At 42.4% G+C, this 22,917-nt stretch overlaps 1 protein-coding gene across 1 annotated transcript in view; it reads left to right on the top strand.

Moving 5' to 3' along the window:
- Nucleotides 1-201: 201 nt before the first annotated feature.
- Nucleotides 202-22,917, top strand: part of DUSP3 (dual specificity phosphatase 3) — a 133,156-nt gene continuing 110,440 nt past the window's right edge. The window contains exon 1 of the mRNA XM_018566238.1: nucleotides 202-435. Within this exon, the coding sequence (XP_018421740.1) occupies nucleotides 314-435 (122 nt within the window). The 5' untranslated portion in view covers nucleotides 202-313. The remainder of the gene's footprint in view (nucleotides 436-22,917) is intronic.

Raw genomic sequence — 22,917 nt, 5'->3', positions numbered from 1 at the left:
ATGCGTGCACTTGTCACCGTTGCCTGATAGGACGAGTCACAGAAGGAAGCTGACAGCTCCAATAATGTATGAGGAAGAAGAGAGACAATAAGAAGTGCCCCAGGAATCGCTTCTTCCAGCTGTGCACCGGGCAGACACATGAGATGTGTTACTAAGAATACGAGGCCAGCTTTCTTCCCAGTCAGTGTCTGTGCTGCCAGCGGTCCTATCTCCCCGGAGCTCGGCACTGGGAGTCCGCCTACCCCGGCAAAGGAGGGCGGGTCACAGGCTGCAGGCCGCCCGGATCGGGTGTTGTCGGTCACAGGCCGTGGCCATGTCGGACTATGAGATATCCGTTCAGGCGCTCAATGAACTGTTAGCCAACGATGGCGGCTTCTATTGCCTCCCCTCCCAGCACTTCAACGAGGTCTTCCCCCGGATCTACGTGGGCAACGCGTGAGTTACTGCCCCGAGTGGGGGTGTACCTGTGGGGACCCGGGCCGGGGACATTGGGGACATGTCTACATGTAGTAATGTGGGTTCATATCCAGCCATATTAGAAGACAATGTCACCGCTGTACACAGAAGACGGCTGTCATAGAATTCCTGTCCTATGTGTAGGGTGATGGGACTTGTTGCCAGCATTCTAGTGTTATTGTCCCTGACAAAGGTGACCACCTTACTGGTATATTTAATGTAGAAGTGAAGGCTAAGAAAAAGAGCACTGCTAGGCAACCTTGGCATGCCAGCTGTGGTGAAACTACAAATTCCATCAGGCTTCTGCCTCTGGGAGTCATGCATGTGGCTGTCACGGTCTTGCAATGGCTCATGGGACTTGTAGTTCTACAACAGCGGGAGTGCGGCGGCTGCCTACCCTTGCAATAGACCAACTTTTCTATGTTACCTCCCCATTGCCCTTGATAGATTTCCAAATAAATTGCAAGGTAAAAACCTTTCTTTTTTTTGTCTACGTGGTCACAGGACCATAAAGCTCCTTTCTCCGCGTTTCCTGGGTGTGAACTCCCTCCCGGCCGACAACGGCATAGTGCTATGGACTCTATGGGATTCAGCTGCGTTGTCGGCCCTCCACATTTACACAAGACGGGCCCAGAAGTTAGTGGTCACGTGACCACATAGAAAAACATTACAAAAATGGTAGTTAGCTTGCAACTTGCTAGAAAATGTTTGCAGGGTGCGATGGGGAGGCAGCATATAAAAGTAGGTTCCTTGTTTAGCTTTTCAGGCCCATGTCACACTAGCAAATCTCAACTCATCAGAATTGCTAAGAGTTAGCTTTCCCTCTATGGCAGGGGTGGGGAACCTCCGGCCCTTCAGCTGTGAAACTACAAATCCTATGATGCATCTGGCTCTGGGAGTCATGCCGTAGAGCAGGGGTGGGGAACCTCCAGCCCTCCAGCTGTGGTGGAACTACAATTCCCATGAGGGATTGCAAGACTGACAGTGACAAGCATGACTCTCAGAGGTAGATGCATGTTGGGATTTGTAGTTAAAGCACAGCTGGAGGGTCATGGTTGCCCACCCCTGCTCTATCTCTCTGGCTTAACCAGCAAGACCTCACCTAATCGCTGTTCCCCACCAGCAATCTGTCTTGTTTCCAGTGTCGGCCATCTGTCCCCAGCTGCAGGTAACTGTTGGATGTGTGAATAGTGGCAGACAGCTGCGGCTCTTGTCATTGCTTTGTACAGGCTTCCCGACCGCAACTGTCCGGTGATTCCTGGCTCAGGAATCTGCAGATTCTTGGCACAGGTATAATTGCTATGAATGAGGTTGATTTTTCAAGGGACTGCTTAGGTGCTATTGACATTTCTAGATTCCTTATCACATGACAAATCTTCGCTTATAGAGTTCAGGTCAAATCTGTAGCTGGATGAAACATTTTTCTGTAAATAAAAAGGTACCTCTACAGATCTTTGACCTCCAGAAGCTCTAAGCTTGCCCAAAGACTCCTTCTCAGATGGCCAGCCCCTCTCTACACTTTGTGGTTTCTTCTGCTTGATATTGACGCATGCTCTCCCACACCACACCTAGCACTACTGTGCACAAGGTGCACTGCTTTGCCATTTACTTGAATGGCACCCCAACATATGCCCCTGGCCACTGTGTGCTGCAACACTGGTACCGCAATAATCTGCATGCACCATAAGGCGGCCAAGAGGTGCGTTGGGGTGCAATTCAAATGAATGGTAAAGCAATGCACCTAGTGCACAGTTACGCACACTAGATGCATTGTGCAATAGCTGGTTAATTGCTGGGTTTTGTGCGATTGACGCAATGTTATGGTGTAAATAAGCCCTAAAACTTACCTGTCCCACTGCCGATTTTTGCCCTATTTGCTAAGCTTTAGTGCTTTAGTCATACGGGATTGTGCAGTTCACTCAACTCTGCAGTGTCAATGGGCGCTTAGACCTTTTCTTTACAGGCTGCACTTTTTAACAGTTTTAATAACATTTATTAACAGAATCGCTTTAAAAAATGGCGGTAGACCCCAAAGGGCAGGTTCACATGTTAACATAATCAAAAAGACCCTGGGCATCTGTGTTGGTCTTTGCATGTCTAAACATTGATGGTCATACCAGGCAATCGTTTGTCCTCAGTGCTATAAAGTATGATGAAATCAATAGAAGTATTTCTGACAAGTTGGATTTCTGTTCCTCCTGATGAGTTCAGCCTGGGTTTAGGTGGCCTACTGACATCAGATCATGATCCGTCAATAACGTACAGACTGCAACATTATCATTAAATGCCTATCTTAAGATAGGTATACACTGGTAGACTTTCATCCAAACTTTCAAATAAAAAATGTTGTCAGAACATTTGATAATGACATCAGACTTGTAGAATGTTGTTGGAAATTTTGTTTGATTTTATTATTTGATTTTGGAAATAAATGGAATTCCCCAAACAAAAACCACATTTACTGTTAGAAGTTCGTTTTATCGGGGACAAAATTTTCATCCTGCTTCTTCAATTTTGTAGTCACTACGGCCTACATTGATCGCTGATTTAACCCCATTAACTATTGAAAAATTAAACAAACGCTCTGTAAAACACTGGGCTGGGCAGGCAGCTTGAGTTTAATTTTATTTGTGGATGGCTGGAAATTACTTGGGGCTGCACAATTGCATTCAGTTACCTTTATCAACAAAATGACTCCACTTCTGTTGTGAATGTTACATTTCAATAATATAAAGTTTGTTATAGACATCAGTGAACAAATACAGTTCAGTGTATACACAAATTGATTGTCTGACAGTGTCTTTAGGCCAGATTTTCCCATTAGAAGGAACACCTTATTAACTCTGATTGCAATTTCCTAAATGTTATCTTTTAGATATTAAACATACAGCGATCTGTATGGATTAATTGCTACTACTTGGGAATAATTTGGCTAGTTTGCATAGCTACTTGAAGGCTTGTGCACTCGCCGGGGGTGTGCATGTTTACCAGCCCCTAGAAGCGATAAGGTGGCTTTATAGCCGCCTCAGTCACTTCCAGTGTAAAGCTGACAGTCGACTTCACACAGGTAAACAGAATCTAGGCAGCTACTCTGTTTACAGGGGGCCCACGGCTGCTGACATATTGCATATGTTGGTGGCAGCGAAAGGTTTAAAAACAATCTAGAAGATATGTAGTCTGCACACCATTCCGCTTTGGAATATCATCTTTATTCGTATTTCTTTAGCATGACATGTGAATTCACTGTTTCAGAGCCTCACAGGACCCCTTCGTCAGGCAAAGTGCGGACCTTACCTACCTTACCTACCTAACATCATTTAACCCATTCATAAGCCGAGGGGGGCATTTTTCAGCACAAAAAATGGGCTGAAAAACTCGGCTTATACTCGAGTATATACGGTACTTCCCACTGTCATACCCTCTTCACGTCTCTCTGCACATACTGCCTGCTGTCATACCTTCCGCATTACAACCCTGCACATACTGCCTGCTGTCATACCCTCCACACTCATCTCCTGCATTTACTGCCCCCGTCATATCCTCCGCATTACAAGCCTGCATATACCACATATCGCCACCGGTCATACCCGCCGCATTCCTCTCCTGCATATAATGCCCATTAAATCACTTCTTTAGTGTTGTTTGTAACATCCCTAGCCTTTCCTGTTCTGGAATCAACAAACTGAGTAAGCTAATGTGTTTCTGTGGATTATAAGTATTCCCTATTCATCTGAGCTGTAAAGACATTAAAAAAATGTATAAAATAAAAAAACCACACATAAAAGGTGGAATAAGATCAATGTGTGAGTCATATAAAAGGCATATGTTAAATGCTGATTGTCATCAAACAATGATGTCGAATTGGCACTGTTGGCAGTCATATAAATTCAGGACGACATACAAAAAAAAGAGTGGCACTAGGAAAGAGACTATTATGTTTACTATGTTATGCTCCATATTAGGGATGGCCCGATACTAGCATTGGTATCGGTGCCGATACTGGGTATTTTCACGTGTACAAGTATGCTGCAATTCTAAGCACCGACACCGCCGCTTTAAATTTTTTAAATAGATTTGGCTGCTTGATGTCCAGAGCTTCTGATCCGCCCACACATCTCCTGTCTGCAGAGATTGGCACAGCCCTGTAGAGCCCCACACCCGCTCGCACAGCCCTTGAGAGCCCTATATCCACCCGCACAGCCATGTAGAGTTCCACACCCGCCTGTATAGCCCTGGAGAACCCCACACCTGCCCATACAGCCATAGAGAGCCCTACACCCACCTGTTCAGCCCTGGAGAGCCCCACACCTGCCCGTAAAGTCCTGGAGAGACCCACACCCGCCCTTACAGCCCTGGAGAGACCCACATGCAGCTCTGGGGAGACTCAAACGCAGCCCCGGTGAGATCAGCACGCAGCCCTGGTGAGACCCAAATGCAGCCCTGGTGAAATCTGCATGCAGTCCTGGAGAGACCCCGCACAGCCCTGGTGAGACTGCACACAGCTCTGGTGAGACCTGCATGCAAAAGATGAGGTTTATTTCATGTTCATGAAGGTTACATTTTCACCAGGCACATTTAATTGCCACTTTGTACAAGTTGTTAAACTTTTCATTGGGCTTTACATTTTTGAGATCATCAGTTCCCTATGTTGACCATTGTGTCAGAACAACCTAACTCAGGGGCAGGCAATCTTGGCGCTCCAGCTCGGCTGAAACTACAACTCCCATCATGCCTCTGACTCTGGTAGTCATACCTGTGGCTGTCATTCTTGCAATGCCTCATGGGATTTGTAGTTCTGCAACAGCTGGAGTGCCACGTTTGCCTACCCCTGACCTAACTGCATAAGTCTTTTGGGGGTTTCACATCCTTTTAAGCACTTTCTGTTCCTTTTTCTTGGGTTACCGGTCCTCAGTGACCATATAAACCAGTTATTTTGGCATAGAAAGCTCCCCCACCCAGTGCTACTTGTCAGCGCAGCATCTGTTCACTTTGGGGAAAAGCGGACTTCCTTCCCAGGTTCTCTGCTTGAACGTACCTACAAAATTGAATCTAACAGTCTGTAATAAAGGAGATTATTGTATTATGGTCAGCACTAAAACACTTATATTTCTAGAAAAAAACCTGAGCTAGAAGCTGAAAATGATGGTTGCAAGCAATGTTATACGAGTGTTTTGATCTCATGGCACGTAAAGTGAACCTGTGCCTTGCAAGGGAAAGCAACAGGTTTACTTGTCTTTTCCGCTCCCTAGCTGCACATGCATTCCTTTCTTTAGTGCCTCTAATCCGTTTGATCCATCTGAAAGTGAAGAGAGGAAACCAAGCGCCTGTGCTATCATGTGCAAGGAAGGGGACTGAATCACATGCCCCTCGTATGTAAAAGTGTGCCCGTTCTGGAACAGGAAAGGCTAGGGACTATTCTAAAGAAATGTTTAAGTAGACAGTAATTGCAGGACAGACATGAGGGGGGTAGGACAGGGGGAAGTATGTGCAGGAGGGGATTGCAGAATGCATAAAAAGAGGCAATATGTGCAGGAGCGAAGTGTGTAGGGTATGCTGCAGGGCAATCTATGCAAAAGGAGAGTATGCAGTGTATAAAAGCAGGTCGTATGTGCAAGAGAGATTATTTCAGAGGGGGTATATGTGCAGCAGAGGGTATAAAAGTGGGAAGAATATGCAGGAGTGGGGTATGGAGGTGCCGGAGACCGGGTGCTAAAGGGTTAATGTGTATGCGCTGGGCATGGAGGGGTTATTACTCATGTGCTGGAAAATGGCTGGTGAGGGATAACACACATGCTGGTGAATGGCCACTGAGGGGTAAATGCACATGGGCTAGGTACTGGCAGCTAAGGGATTAATGCACGTAGGCAAAGGATACAAGCAGAAATATAGGCGCTGAGAGGTTAAAGTATTTGTTAGGTGCTCATGCTCCGCACTGCAAAGGTTAAGTGCTTTCGTCTAGGTGCAAAAATAAAGTAATACTCACCCAAACCTCAGGCCGACTGGCTGTTGAACTGTTCCTTCCAGTCTGTCCTCTGCTCCTAGCATCTTCATGTCCTATGAATCACGGGAGGAAGAGAGGCTGGAAGGACCGGTCTAACAGCGAGGTTCTGGGGAGTATAACTTTGTTATTTTTGCACCTCGATGAAAAGGAGCACTCAAACCTTTGCAGTGCAGGGGTTGCCCCACTGCAAGGGTAAGTTTTTTTTATTTGCACGGACATCTTTAAGTCACTCAACAAATGCACACAAGCATCTACTTATTTATGATCTGTAGAGGAGTTGATATAGGTTTTTCCTTGATAACTCTTGAAGCGTATAAGATCCCAAGGGTGGGCGACCCTCACTGAAGAGCTCACTTAAGTCACATTACATATTTACCCTTAGACCTCAGTTTTGGTGCAATGCCCCTCATTGGTCAGTGTAGTATGCGTTGATAACGGTTACTTTAAAGCTCTGAATAGATTATTATACTTTTATTCTGCAAATTGAAGCAGATTGCACACCCTTCTTATCTAATTTGTTTAAAAGTGTTTTTCTGCAATGCATTACTGAGTGCTGTTTTGTGATGGGAATCCATTCCATTAATGCACCAACCTTCCCGTAAATGTATTTGCAGTTTAAACCTACTGTAAAGTATTAGAGTTTCACATTTTCATTTATATTAAGTAATATTGAAAGCTAGAATAAAGAAAACTAATGCAGCCTACCTTAGCAGCAGGTTTAGATTAGGAGAAAATGTAACAGGTAAACAGAAGGGAATCTGGTAATCAATAGAAAATGGGGGTGTTGCCCCTAGCAACCCATTGTATGCCAGGTATAATTTGCTTTAGTGTAGGGTAATCAGCGAATGGTAGCTGATAATTGATTACGCTGGGCAACTAAGGTAAAACCTGTTCGATCTGATCTCCTTTAAAGTGTATTTCCACTTTCACAGTCAAACTGGGATAACATCTATTTTATATTTTGTACATGTTCCCATTCACATATTTAAAAAAGGCCTCTGGCAGTTTAAATTGCTTTTACTTGGGATAGGCTTTCTTGACTTTTTAAGGGTTAAAACTTCTACTTGCTTCTCCTTTTTTGTAATGTTAGGAGGGGACGTGAGGGGTTTGTTAACCCTGTCTGTACTGTGCTGGCTTATTTCATTATAATTTATAAAGTAAATTTGAACACTGCCTGCCCTAACAGAGGGTTAAAGGATTGCAACCCTACCTTCTGCAGTGTATGTTAATTAAGTTAATGAGAGAAACACAAGCCACACATTTCAGTCCTTTCTATAAGGATGTTTTGTTGCAGCAGGCAAAATTGCCCCATCAACCCATTGTATGCCAGGTATCATTTGCTTTAGTGTAGGGTAATCAGCGAATGGTAGCTGATAATTGATTACGCTGGGCAACTAAGGTAAAACCTGTTCGATCTGATCTCCTTTAAAGTGTATTTCCACTTTCACAGTCTAACTGTGAAAATTACTTTTCATTATGCTATGCGAATAGGAACACATAACAAACATATAGAGGGGTTTCTCATATTTGACTGCGAAAGTGGAAATACACTCTAAGCAGGGGTTTACAAATCCCAGGAGCCAGGTAGCCAATGTTAGGTAAATATGAGAGCTGACACCCAGCTTTTGAGATTTCCTCTAGTTGTTGTCAATGGAGCTGGCTCCTAAAAAAGACCCTGCTGTCTCCTGGACTGGACAGACTGGCTTCTGAATCCCATAATAATGTGTCCACCCCTGCCTTCAAGTATTAATACTTACAGGTGGTTTTGCCACAAATAAAAATAAAAAAATGGTTTCCTTTAGGGCAAGGTCATATTAAGATGAATTTAGATGAATGCTTTTGTGAGCCAAGATATAGTTTACCTATGGCACAGTTAGAGCTATTGGGTTGTGCAGTGCAGTCAGCAGTGATGATACACTAAATCATATTCTTCTTTACTCATCTGACTACAGTAATGTTATCTTTGATTGTTTTTTTTTTTTAATTACAGGTAGGCATTACATGCAGCACCAACAATTCTTTTACACAGAACTTTACATGCTGTACATTCACATCAGTCCCTGCCCACAGGGTGCTTACAATCTAAGGTCCCTATTACACACACATACAGGGCCAAGTTAGACCGGAGCCAAAATAACCTTCCAGCATGTCTTTGGAATTACATTGTACTGAAGAATTTTAAATAACATCAATAAATAGCCCTGGATATGTTAAAGACATCAGGTCATAGTGGGGTTCAACTGTATTTACTTTGTACCTATCTCACTTTTGAAAGTGCGATTTTGCATTTGCATAGAGGATTTCTCTACCTGATGTGTGTGACAGGTTAACAACGGTTTCTTGCTTATACAAAGCTAAGGCAGTTTGATATAATTAAATCACAAATGGGGAATGCAGGCCTTTACATTGTGGCTTGCAAATCTCCCATCTCCTTAAAGAAGAGTTCCAGGAAATATAATTGGGAAGGACTTTGGGAGAGACCAGAGAAACATACAATTGAGTACTGTTCGTGAGTTGTATTTATTTATTTATTTTGCATTAACAGTTTCATTTTCAGAAGCAGCTATTGGGATGTCTACCCCCTTCTTCTAAGGTCCAGGCAGAGTACTGTTTAGAAGAAGGTGTAGACTACCCAAAAGCTTGTCCTAAAAATGTTGTTGCATTTTCACTAATATGGCTATAATCCCCCTAAGCAGAGAAGCAAAGAAACATACTAGACTGATGGTAGGAAAAGGCTAAGCAGTCCATCAAGTCTGCCCTTTCTTTAACCTTTTTGTCTAAATGTAGACATATGTTTATCCCAAACATATTTCAATTCACTTACTTTTTGACTCACAGCTTTTGCTAGAAGTCTATTCAAAGCAATCACTAGGAGTAAATTAATACTTTCTAACATTACTCTTAAATGTTCCTCCTGCTAGTTTGAGGCCATGCCCCCAAGTTCTTGATCTCCGCTTCCTATCACTTCTGTGCTGTGCTATCTGAGATTGATAAAACTAGAAAATGCATGTACGAGAATCATTGGGGTAACACTATCACTGTTTCCTGCACAGCTTTTGGAAAGCTGTATCTTGGAAAGCACAGCACAAAGATAAGTGTAAATAACACATGACACTTACCACCCGATGTCCTTTCCAATTATATTTCCTGGTGACAAAATGCGTCAAGAATTCAATGGCTGTAATGGATCCCCGCCATCTGCGCATGTGCGGCCTGCACGTTCCCGCGCTGCTCGGGAACGCGCCATTCCGCGCATGCGCAGAAACAGTAACCTGCGCGGAAGAAGATGCTCAGAAACAGTAACCTGCGCGGAACAAGATGCGCCATCCCGCGCATGCGCAGAAGCAGTAATCCATCAGCATGAAAATCTGCCATGATGGCGCACAGGAAATGACATCACTGGCCCTATATAAACCCAGCAGCAGTACCACCATGTTGCTGGTTTATTGTCAGCTAATCCTTGTTCCAGTTTGTTGATATCTTGCTTGATCCTTGTGACCCGGACTTCCTCGATTAACCTTGAATTCTGCCTGCCTTGACCTCGGAACTGTTATTTGACCATTCTTCTGCCTGACCCCTTTTGTACTGGAATTGCCCGCTTGGAACCTGACCTCGGATTGCCCATTGGATTACGGCTTGCACGGTGCTCAACACCACTGGCACTCCTGCCACTTGTTGTCCCGCTGGGCTCTGTTCCCATCCTCAGAGTCTCCCAGGAAACAAGGTGCAAGGGAAGCCTCCTCTCACATCCGGTCTCCCAGAAGGTACGTAACAATGGCTTTCTAAAAAAATCCCTGTCTGTGTGGATACTCCTCATATCTGCCAGAGTACTTGATGTACAGTTGTGCCTTTTTCAATATGCACAGTTTAGATTGCCATCGTAACCTGGAATGTTATTAAATTGCTGGTTATACTCTATTTTTCACTAAAGGGACATGAAGCATATAGATGTGCTCTTTCCAGATGATTGCTGTTGTTTTCTCTATCAGAGGGTAGGGATGCCCATATGATACTCCCCATCCCCTCTCCATTGGCACAAGCTTACACATTTGCCAGATGCCAGTGTTCATTTTTGTACCACAATCCTACTTTACAAAGATTGTTTAGAGGCCAGATAGTGAATGTTTGTGGGTAGTTGTACAAATCTAAATAGGAAATAATACTGTAAAGGGTTGTTACCCATAGCAGTCAAACAAATCATCTTTTTCTGGTCTTCAATAAACTAATATCTGTCAAGTTATGGGTTTAACTCCAGACATCACATAAGAGCAATCACATACTGTAGATAGATCATACATTTTCAATTTGCAAAAGTGACAACATTTATTCAGTGTCTTTTTGAGGGCCTGATTTTGAGGCCAGCATTGCTGGTCTACACAGCTGTTCCAGATGTTTCAGGGTTTGACTGCTTCCTTGTGAATTACAGCTCAGGAACTAGAGCAAAGCGTAGATGGGGACCCTGGAGAAACAGAGAAAGTGCACACGAAGAGCACGAGAGCGAGTACCGCAGGGGATGGCAGTGTAGAGGACCACTGGTAAGGTTTGGGCAGAAAAGTGGAGGACAGCCAGACTTGTAATGAAGGGTGCCAGGAATTATGTCATCAATGCAACAACATTGAGAGAGAAAGGGCAGCTTCATGAATACTTGGCTTTTCATACAAACAGGGGTCAGGACAGTGTTCACAGAAATCCAGATTATAAGTAACAAAGCATCATGTAGAACTAGGCTATCCTAAAGCGCTACACTAAAGCCTGTTTAAAAGAACATAAAAGGAGTTTGCCTTTAGCATATTGTCAATGCTCTTTTCACAGATATACAAAAAAAATAGAAAGTATCCAAAATTATGGCTTGAGTTGGTATGAAGCAAATAGTGGTCGGAGGTCAATTGTACAGCCACAGGTCATTGTAAATTGAATTTTAGGGAATTACTTTGTTTTATGATTCTCCTTTCTGCCACACTCACATCTAGTAATGCTGAGTAAGCTTTGTACTTTTTTTTTGGCACCTGTATCTGTGCTTTCTTGCAGTCAATAGATTTTATTTCTAGTGACCATCATGCAGAAAAGAAAACAAGTGAAATAAACAGGTTTATTCAAAGCATATAACAGGACCTGTGCACAGAGGCCTTTGCACTTTATTGCTCTCTTATGTCGCAGTCCTCCTGGAGTTATGAGCTTTGACCTGAATTCAAAGAATTAAAAAAAGAAAATGATGAACTAGAACAGCCTTTCTCAACCAGGGTGCAGTGGCACACTTGTGTGCCTCTTGGCCTCCTCGGGGTGTCTCAAAATTTTGAGGCAGTGGGACTGTGATGTGAAGGGGGAATGAAGACTGATGTGAAGGGGGTTAGTAATGTGAAAGGGGGGAGACTCTGATATAACAGAGGGGCTCCTGATGTGAAAAAGGGGTTACTGATGTGAAGTGGGGCTACTGATATAAAGGGTGACTCTTATATACGTGGGGGAAATCTTGATTTGAAGGTGCACTTCGATGTGAAGGGGGACACCTGCTTTGTTGCATGGTTTGCTTGGGGTTCTGCTTAAAATCTATGACATTTTAAGGTGCCCATACACCTTACGATTATCGTACGATAATCATATGCGATCGACTTTTCGTACGACAATCGTAACGTGTTAATGTAGTGCCTGACCGATAGTATTGTACAATCGTAGGACTTTTGACGGTCAAGCATGTTTGAAAACTTTGGTCGATCGTACGATGTTCGCATGGTTGGTGACGTTTCCGTCCGTCAAGTCGTACGATTAACACTGCGCATACGAAAATAATTGCGGTCAATTACCGCAAGTCGTCGGGGCAGGATGGGGCCGATAATCGGTGTATGGGCACCTTAAACCGTACGACGGCCCCACACTGCCCTGATTACCGAAAGGTTCAATCAGCGGTAGTTAGAAAAAAACACCTGGACGACTTCCGGTAGTTGACCGCAATTATTTTCGCTTGCGCATGCAGTGTCAATCGTACGACTTTTGATGGACGGAAACGCCACCAACCATGTGAACATCGTACGATCGACCAAAGTTTTCAAACATGCTTAAACCTTCAAAAGTCGTACGATTGTACAGTACTATCGGTCGGGCACTCTATTCACACGTTACGATTGTCGTACGAAAAGTCGATCGCATACGATTATCGTACGATAATCGTAAGGTGTATGGGCACCTTTAGACTGAGGTGACATCCAGCACACCTGACTGGTTCGCAGTCCTGGTCCTCCCTCTCCCAGTCTGAGGTTTGCTGTACAGAGGACTGCGGGGTTGATATAAAGACATATTCAGGCACATGCATTAGCTGCATTTAGTTAAATATATTAATAAAAATGTAGCTGCATTACTTTTTATATTATATTATTTTATATCTATTTATTCTATTATATTGTTTTATAACGGCCTTAATTTTAGCTTTAAAGCTCTCCTCATTTTAATTACATTAATCTATATGATTGCTACTTAATAAACCATCTTCTTCTCACCACAAGAAGTGCCAGTCAGCCGTTTGCCCTTTCTTACCTGCTCATCAATCAGATTTAATGTTAAATGTGCTCTCTAGGATGACAAGACATAGTGCAGAGAGTGTAATTCCAATGTCATTAGTGTTTTTCAGGCACACAGAAGTGTTAGTCTTGGAGATAAACTGGCAGTTTTACTGAGAGTGCTACTCTATGGCGATACATTTTCTCCAGCTATCAGCTTGCTCATTTGTTGCTCTGCAATCATTGATTTACCTATGAAGTGGACCCCTACTTATTGATCCACGCAGACATTAATCTCGGCTAATTAATTCACTTTCCTTTGGCTCTTCACCAAGACTAGTTTTGACCTGTCAGTGATATACGAATGGTTTGGGTTTCAGAATAACCCTTTTTCGGTTATTGTTAGCCAATGTATATGTACTAGGGTGCAGTTTATGTATCATACACAATCATTTACAGGGATGCTATGTTTTTTTTCCACTTTTTTTACATTGGCTATTTTTTTATGTATTAGCTTTTTTGGTATTGTTCAATTTTAGCTAGTATGCAGCATATTTAACTTTTTGGTCGATTATAGTGGTTTATTCCCTTTTGTGACCCTTTTTTGACCTTGACCCAGTATGTCATCACTAGGGGGTGTTGGTGGTGGGTGGGGCTTTGGGTTCATTAGTCTGTTCAGCTGTTAGGTTTCAGTGTCTTGATACAGATGGAATGAGCTCTGTCAAAACGTTGTCCATAAAATGCCATGATGCCCTGTCTTATCTCAGTCACATGTGCCAGAAATCCAGAAATTAACAGGAGAGCTAGTAATCTGCCCTTAGTAAACATGACCACTGTCAGAAAACTGGGGAAGAAAAGAGAAATAAGGTATGAAAAGAATACAAAGTCTGCAATTATCTAGAAGTATGTGTTTGTAGATTGTCATTACTAAACATTGCCAAATGTGTGTTTGTTGTTATTTTAAAGATACTGTATGGGTAAAGGGCCGCTTTCATGTATCCATGTAAATTATACCTTGTTTTGTTTAGAAAAACTGACCTGAAATGGTAAAAAAATATGATTATTTAAACTTTGGCTGTATATGTTTTGCCATTATGCCATTATGGCCACCACCAAAGGAAATACCCAAAATAAATTCTACTGTTGACATTTGTAGCAATGAGTGCTGTTTATACCTGTATTAGGGCCCAGAATCAGTAGTGCACATTTTTCCTACCTAAAACACACTGACACTTGCACTGACACTAAATAATACACTTTTTTTTTTTTAAAAACCTACCGAAAAAACACTGACACTAACACTGATGTCAACTTGAAAACTAAAGCTGGCCATACACTATTTTGCACAAATTTTGCACAATGGGTGCTGCTGTCGGTCCCTTCCAGCCGGCATCCCACAATTAGAAGATTGAAGTGGACGGATGGAAAATTTTCAGCTGAAAGGAGCTTGCAGCCAATTAGAATGCAATGAAAACAGTAGGTGATTCCTTCGTCCACGCTTGTAAGCCCGCATGTTGAATGAAGAAAATATAACAGTGTATGGCCAGCTTTACACAAAGCGTCTCCATATTGACATACTGTACATTGTCTTCAGCTCTTTAACTCTTTGTTAGGACAGGCAGTCCTGCTCATCTAGTTTACTAGTGATAATGAAATCAGCCACAACAGTACAGGCTGGGTTAATTATTTGCAACAAAATTCCCTCCAACCTCTCAGACAGTGAGAATTAAGCAGGATTTTTCAGTCCTGGAGTTATCAGAAAGAACATCTAAATAAAAGGGAAGCTGCAACAATTTTTTATTTAAGTTATGCTATGTGATTGGGAACATGTAACAAATGTAAAGTAGGTGTTATCCTAATCTACAAAATGGAAAAACACTTTAAAGAAAGAGACATTACAATTGTTTATGCTACACTTTAACAAACTAAATGTCATCCAGTAAAGCTGGCCATACACTAACATTTTCTTCGCTCAACCTGCAGGAGAAAATATAACAGATTCCTCCATCAACGCTCTCGAGTGTTGATCGAGGAATCTCTAGCTGTCTTCATTGTTTTGCTGACTGGCTGCCCACTCTGTTCGTTCAAAGATTTTTTGACTGGCTCCTTCGATCAGCTGATTGATGGATGCCAACAAAAAGGGTGGCGACAGTAGCACCCAGTGTGCAAATTTCTACCGGTACCTTAAAAACTGGACAAAATTTACATAGTGTATGGCTAGCTTTAGGGTAGACATCTACATAATCCAATACATGCTGGGCAGGACATACTTTTTGCTTGTAATGTCATGTGTTTAACCCAATATTTCTTTCTGCTTTTGTTAATATTTTAACAAATATTTAATTTGAAAAACAAATTTTGTTCATATTTCTTAGTGTTTTTTTATGGCCAGGAATAACTCAGTAACTGTGTTAAGAGTTTTATGTTTCTAGCAGACAATATCAAACATCCTGAGACATAATTGCACTAACAAGGGTAGAGAATACCCAGGAGCCCAAGAATGAGACATAGGGCTGAATTATCTTCAAACTATTTCATATGGAAAGAACCGTGAATTCAGTAAGATGAACAGCAAATCTTATTTTCTAAATTATGTGTCTTCTGTAGGCTCATATAAGAATTTATCTCAATAAAAATAGATTTGCCAGTAGTTGCATAAGTTGCTAGATACTTTTTGACTTGCTCGTAAAGATGCTAAAAATAGTCTAATGAGGCATGAATATGCAATATGATGTGCACATATGGACATATGAAAAATACAGATGCCTGCTGCTTCTCTCAAGCATTTTATCCAGTTTATGGAATTGTTTTTTTCATTAACAGCAAAAACTCGAACACCATATGCAGATTTGTATAGGACAGGGAATCTAATTAGAGCAGAGCTCCGGGCTGTAGGCTTGAAAATGCTGTGTATGAAACAGTAAGCACAACCAATCTAAACTGTCAAGTTAATAAAAAATATGTACCTTAAATTGTAATTAAATCCCTCTTTGTATCAGGACATCATCATAAGACACTCACTGCAGCCGTTGGGTGGGAGTAGATTGCTCGATTCCTTAATACAGGAAATAAATCAGGACTATAATAGTAAAGTTTGGGTCGGCACAAGAGCAATGGGGGTGAGGATGTTGTATAGTTTGTCATTATATTTTCTAAAGCCTTGGGCAATGTCGACAGATTTGAAATGGTTAGTGGGTTGAGGGTGTTGGGAAGGGTGGTCATGTAGGAAACAGCCCTCTTGATCAGGAAGAAGCTAATCAAGTTGCCAGCTGACCGATCAGGTGATACGTCTTTGGATTTTAAGTGTGGAAGCATGCTATAAGCAGCATGGGGAATTTGGCATCTAAATTTTGGGGCTCTTTGTGTACAAGGCCATTGTAGGAGGGGTGGTGCCAGACAATATTGAGAGCAGAGGAGCTCTGGCAATGGGGATGGGAAGGTAAAATATATGGATGGAAGTGAAAAGGGCTGAAAGTGGGGGATTACAGTAATACAAAGAGAGTAGAATGTGGGGTGGAAGCAAGGGGAGGGGTGGAGAGATCCAAAGGCTGTGTATTTTTATATTATTCCTCTGATTTCTCCGATTCTTAAGATTATCCTTTTGGCTCACAGAAGGCCTTTTAGAAGAACATGTCTGGGCTGGTGGCACTCTAACCTATGTCACCAAAAGGCCACTCTCAATGCATACGTCTGTCAGGGAAGGAGAAAGCAATGGGTCCCGCTCAGATTGCTCTTTACTGGTATCATTAGTGTCATACAGATTTTTTTACACTAGGATGATCTGTTGAATATTGTCCATTATATCTAGAAAGCAGATATTGTTTTATTAAAAGCCCTCATTATGGAGTTCCCTATTAATAAAGTCATGGAGATAGAGCACTTAGAAATGGCATAAATAACTAAAAGCCCAAATAAATCCTGTGTGTGGAGTATTAGCTGTGCTGATTGGATAGCTCTAGCTGTGACTAAGTAGGGCCACTGGTGAAATCTTTGTGTGATGCCATTATATTTTTTACATGAAGCAGTATGGAATTTTGTTTGGACATTTGTACCAGCTTTTTCCACTATAATTAAATTAGTACGATGTTGTTTTATTTTTTTGTTTGTTTACATGCATCGATTTATCTGTGGGGATTAGTCAAACCTGGAAAGATCCCCAGTGTCACGATAGTGGAGATCAGAGGAGATGCTGGAGACTAATGTCATGAGACTTACCATAAGCACATACTGACCTCTATATACAGTATGCAGATCAGTGGATATGGTAAGTCCACTCTTCAGCTTTGGGTAGCGACATTATAATTCCCATTTGCTCACTGGTAAAATAATATGATTTTAGAACACAGCAAGATTATATTAACATAATCAGATGTGTATATCATCGAACTTTGCAAGCTGCTGATCTTTTTTGTATAAGAGCAGTGCGGGGTCAGTGGATCTTATTAGTAGTAGGTATGCCAGACCTCTGCAGAAAGTGCAAAACTTTTAGAGAGAGCAAGGATCTTTATCCACAACATGCCTGCAGGGGACAGGCTTCTTCTTAGGCAGTGTCTGCTTTTTAAAGAAAAGGAACTGTAAAGGACCATTTACACAGGGATATTCAAACTCCGGCCCTTCAGCTGTGGCAATACAACAAATCCCATCATGCCTCTGTTTCTAGGAGTCATGCCTGTGGCTCTCAGAGTCTTGCAGTGCCCAATGGGACTTGTAGCACCACAGCCGAAGGACCGTTATTTGCCTACCCCTGATTTATACTATTGTGTTGCGGTAACACATGTAAAGGTTGCAGAGTGCCACTTTAACATTTGTACCATCAAGTGTGATACCATAACTGTAATTCATTGCCTGCTAGCCACTAATTCAAATAAACACTCCAACTAGTCACTGGGATAAAACTGACCTGGTGACAGTTTTTATAGGACAACTAAAGGCTCCTGTATGACAGCCTAAATAAATACTAAATCCAGTTATGTCATGCACAAGCCTCATAAAGTAATAGAGAGAAAGAGTGTTTAATTAGCTAAGAAAGTGGTTTTAGGGGGATGGGGGGAGGTAGGTGATAGAAGAAGGTCCGATTGGGCAGGGACGGGGCGAGCTCGGTTCCATCACAGGTTAAAATCCCCTCAAGAAATGTGCCGCCTGAAAGATAGAGTCAGGATGAGCACATTACGAACTTGTGTTCCACTCATGCTGAGGCATGAGTGTTTTTGGTTTTTGTGTTGTCGATGTAGTGTATATGTTTGTTATGTATTTTTTTGTTTTTTGTTTTTTGTCTGTCCTGCAAATAGGGGCAAAGGATGGAAAGAGAGGAAAAGGGGGGAGAGGTTGGTGTATAACTGAATAAAATAAAAATTGGCTCCCTTAACCTGTTGCCGTCCGCCCGTTGTGAAAAAACAGACAGACGGCACAGTCGCATTGGCGGGTTGCTGTCTGCAGGCGGCTTTTTTTTTCTGCTCGCGCGCGCTAGGGGGCACTGGCAGAAAAAAATGGCCCTTCACCCCCTTGAGATCCGCCGCCGCCCCCCTCCTGACCCCTTCAATCCCGAGATCTGCTGCCCCATCTGCGGCCCGGGACCGGCTCAGGATGGTGTCAGGAGGTAAAATGGGAGGGAGGTCAGCATCTTCTTCCTTGCTGACCTCCCTCCGTGCTGTGAATGCGGAAGTAATGTGTATTACATCACTTCCGCATTCACCTGTCAGTCATCTGGCTGCTATAGACAGAGAGAAGAAGCTGATGAAGCATATCTTTTGGGGTCCCCAGGTGACATTGGGGGTCTTAGAGACCCCTAATGTCTCCATAAAGAGGACCTGTCAGTGTGCGTTTGCTATTATATAGGGGGATTGTTATCCCCCTATGTAATAGCAATAACAATAAGTGTAAAAAAAAATAAAAGTCACATATAAAAAAGTAGTAAAAAACCCCCAAACATTTTTAAGTCCCCCACCACCACGTTTACGCACATATAAACGTAAATACGTGTTCGATGCGCCAGCGCGGGAAATCGACAATTGCGCTACACATGTTACATATCGTCGCGAGGGAGAGCAATAATGTTAGGGCCATCAATCACTGATAACACTAAACTGATGAGCGGTAAAAGCGTCGCCAATGGCCAATTTTGTGTATTGTAGTTTGAGGTTTAGCTCACGCAATTTTAAGGCTTGACATGTTTGGTGTCTATTTACCTGACGTGACCACGTCTCTTATATTTTACCCAAAAATTGGGTAATAATAAATGTTTTATCATTTAATATAGAGGAAACTTTTTTTTTTTTTAAATTTGATAATTTTTCCTTAATGTATTAAAAAATAAAACCCCCAGTGGCGATTAAATACCATCAAAAGAAAGCTCTATCTGTCCCCAAAAAATGGTATAAAATTCATTTCAGTACAGCGTTGTATGACGGAATAAACGTCAGTCAAAGTACTGCAGCGCTGAATACTGAAAAATGGCCTTGATGGGAAGGGGGTTTAACACCCCGGACTTTAAGTGGTTAATGTAAGGGGGCTCAACATACCGCAGGAATGGATTAAAGTAACTTACGACATGCATAGGGAAGGGGTGAAAACATTATTTCTACAAGAAACCCATTTTAAAGAGTCAAGCGCCGGCAATGCCGAGTAGATACTATGAGAAGTGGTTTCTGAGTAATAATCGGCTGAGTTAATGTTAAGAAACTGACCTAAAATCATGATTTTGTATTGCTTTAGAAAAAATGTGACCTGTCCCTTTAAGAAAAAGTATCGGTAATTGGTATCGGTGAGCACTTAAAAAAAATTATCGGTACTCGTACTCGGTCTTAAAAAAGTGGTATCGGTGCATCCCTAATTTTTATCTTAATCTGTCATCAGGGGCATAATTGAGGAGGTCACTAACACCTTTAGAAGACCTTTGTCTGAAAAGCAAAGGGGGCTCACATATTCTGTCAAGGCTGTATAATATTCTTATATCACATATGTACCCCTCTTGCCCTTTTGTTGTAAAAGAATGGGAGAGAGAATTAGGGTATCGCGTTGGCTCGGCAGAATGGGATATGGCCTTTCTATTAGTGTTTAAAGCGAGTGTAGATGCGAGAACGCAAGAAAGAAATAATATAAGTGCCCAGATCATATTGCAAAATATTCTACATCAGTATCAGAGATTTGTTGGCGTTGCGGGATAGAAAAGGGGACCATGCTACATGTTTGGTGGGCTTGTGGAAAGTTGAAATACTATTGGCAAACTATCTTCGAGATAATAAATCATGTGGTAGGAGGGGGGATCCCTGAAACACCAGAGGTCGCTTTATTCTTAATTATCCCAGGATCAATTAAGGCAGTTAGAAAGGGGGTACTTAGATTTCTTGTAGCGACAGCCCGAGCTCCCATACCCAGACTGTGGAATTCATCACAGATACCTGCAATTAAAGACTGGATAATAGAAGTAAATTATCTAATGCGCATGGAAGAACTTTCTGCTGAGCTTAATGAGGCCACTCAGGTCTATGAAACAATATGGGGCACATGGAAGGAATTTCTAAACTCACCCAGCTTATGTGGATTTCTTGAATAAGACGATTAAATTAAATAGAGATCAGACTTCTAGAGTGTCCCCATTTGTGTGTTTTGTTTTGTCTTGGCTGGTGTTGTCTTGTATTGTCCTGCTTTGTTGGTTGTTTGTTATTAAATGTAAAAAGCACATAGGAGCTCTTGGATCTAGAGCAGTGGGACATAGAAGAGCTCTCCGCTTCTCTCTCCGAGAATGTATGGCATACTATATCTTGCACATTCAAATATTTACGTACACTTATCGAGGTATTTAGTGGAGGGGTGATAATATCAATGTAAGTATAAAAGCATATGATTAGAACATATAAATAATGAAAGATTGTGAACGAGGGAGAAACAAAGCTGGATAAAGCTTGGGTATGATATACATTGGAATTTTTTTTTATGGATATAAGGCAAATGTATAATTGTTTGCAATTTAATAAAATAAATATTATTCAAAAAAAAAGGTTGCAGAGTGCAACTTTAATATTTGTACCATCAAGTGTGATACCATAACTGTAATTCATTGCCTGCTAGCCACTAATTCAAACACTCCAACTAGTCACTGGGATAAAACTGACCTGGTGACAGTTTTTATAGGACAACTAAAGGCTCCTGTATGACAGCCTAAATAAATACTAAATCCAGTTATGTCATGCACAAGCTTTATGAAGTAATAAAAACATATTTCTTTACCTTCCCTGGCTAATCCAAAACCTTGTTTGTGTCTCACATGCTCCTCATCCAGACACTGCAGCTCACAGTGGAAGGGTTTTAGCAACAGACACATTGCTGTCAATCCAGAAAGCCATGGACAGGGCAGGCTGTGGATTGGTGCTAATTAACAAGCTACAGACATGTGACTCAGCAGTGACAATTTGGATGGCCGAGCCCACTATAATATTTTTTTTCATCCCACTGTAGTACAAGGAGGCAAGCCTACTTAAGAGTGGCAACTCTGGATTCATGAGCAGTGAAGCATCATTGCCACCCCATCACTGGAAGCTGCTTTAGGTGCATTTTACTGGCAGGTTCAAAAGGTATTTTCAGGACTTTGCAGGGGGACTAAGAGGAAAACTGCAGACACACTTATAATTAGTGCTGCAGCAGATATTTATTTTTAGGCTGCCATGGTGCTACAATAAATGGCTATAAAGATTGATAATACCAAGCTGTAGTTGTAACAGTTAGTAATAGATTACCATATCTAGGTACGAATACTGCCATCAGCTGATAAGATTCTAGGCCAAAATAGCTGATTTGAAAAGATTCTCCAATTCAGCTCACTTTCCAGTTCAGCTATGTTGTCCTAGATTGTTTACTTCTCCTGCTTTCTCCAAACTTTTCACCCTTTTGTGAATAACCCTGCTTATGTTTCCCATGGGTATTGTTTTAGCAGTCTCCAGGAGTGCTGTTTTTTTTTATAAATTCTTTATTTAGTTCAGGTCAACAGATTATTTGTTGTATATAGAAAAACGTAAACTGTGCCCGTGGGGGCTCGCAGGTCCGGGCGCATATGGTATACATACATCAAAACATCATCAAGAAGGTAGCATACATGGTATATTGAAGCATGAGAGAACCCCTAAGTATTTAATTGATGTGGAAGACCACTGATAGGGGAAGTTTTGCGAGAGTCGTGACAGCATGGGAGGTGGGATCGTAAGGTTAAGGGCTGCCGACTTCTGGGTGTTAATATGGTAGTTGGACACCTCCCCATATTGTTGTAGAGCCGCAAGTAGGTTGGGTATGGTTGTGTCTGGGGTCGTTAAGAAAAATAGTAAGTCGTCGGCGAATGCTGCAACCTTGTGCGTGGTCTTCCCCGCCCGCAGGCCCTGGATGTTAGGGTTGGCTCTGAAGGTCCGGAGTAGGGGTTCAAGGGTCAGGATAAAAATGAGGGGTGAGAGTGGGCATCCCTGCCTGGTACATTCCGTTTACGCACACTCTGGCCGTTGGATGGGAGTACAAGGCCAACACCCACGCGAGCATGCCCGGACCCAATCCAACATGTTCCATGGTGAGTCGGAGAAAGGACCAGTCAACCCTGTCGAAGGCCTTCTCTGCGTCCGTGGACAAAATTAAGCTCGGGATGGCCTTCGACATGGCCGAGTGTATAACATTAAGGACTCAAGTGGTGTTGTCCCTGGCCTCTCTGGAGGGAACGAACCCAGCCTGGTCTGTGTGGACCAAGGAGGGGACATGAGGAAGCAGTCGCATGGATAGGGCTTTAGCCAGTAGCTTGGTGTCCACATTCAATAGAGATATCGGCCGGTAGCTGGGACAGACCGTGGGGTCCTTGTCTGCCTTGGGGATCACTACAATGTTGGCCGATAGTGCTTCCTTTCCGGGAAGTGGCGGTCCCGAAGAGAGGGGGCACGCCCCTGGGCGAAGTGGGTCTCCTGGAGGAATCCCACCTGTGTTTTTTGACTGTGGAGGTCT

Source organism: Nanorana parkeri, unplaced genomic scaffold, assembly GCF_000935625.1.
Source record: "Nanorana parkeri isolate BGI_ZX_2015 unplaced genomic scaffold, ASM93562v1 scaffold927, whole genome shotgun sequence".
Classification (NCBI taxonomy): domain Eukaryota; kingdom Metazoa; phylum Chordata; class Amphibia; order Anura; family Dicroglossidae; genus Nanorana; species Nanorana parkeri.
The sequence above is the reverse complement of the archived record's forward strand: the minus strand, read 5'-3'. Positions and strand labels throughout refer to the sequence as shown.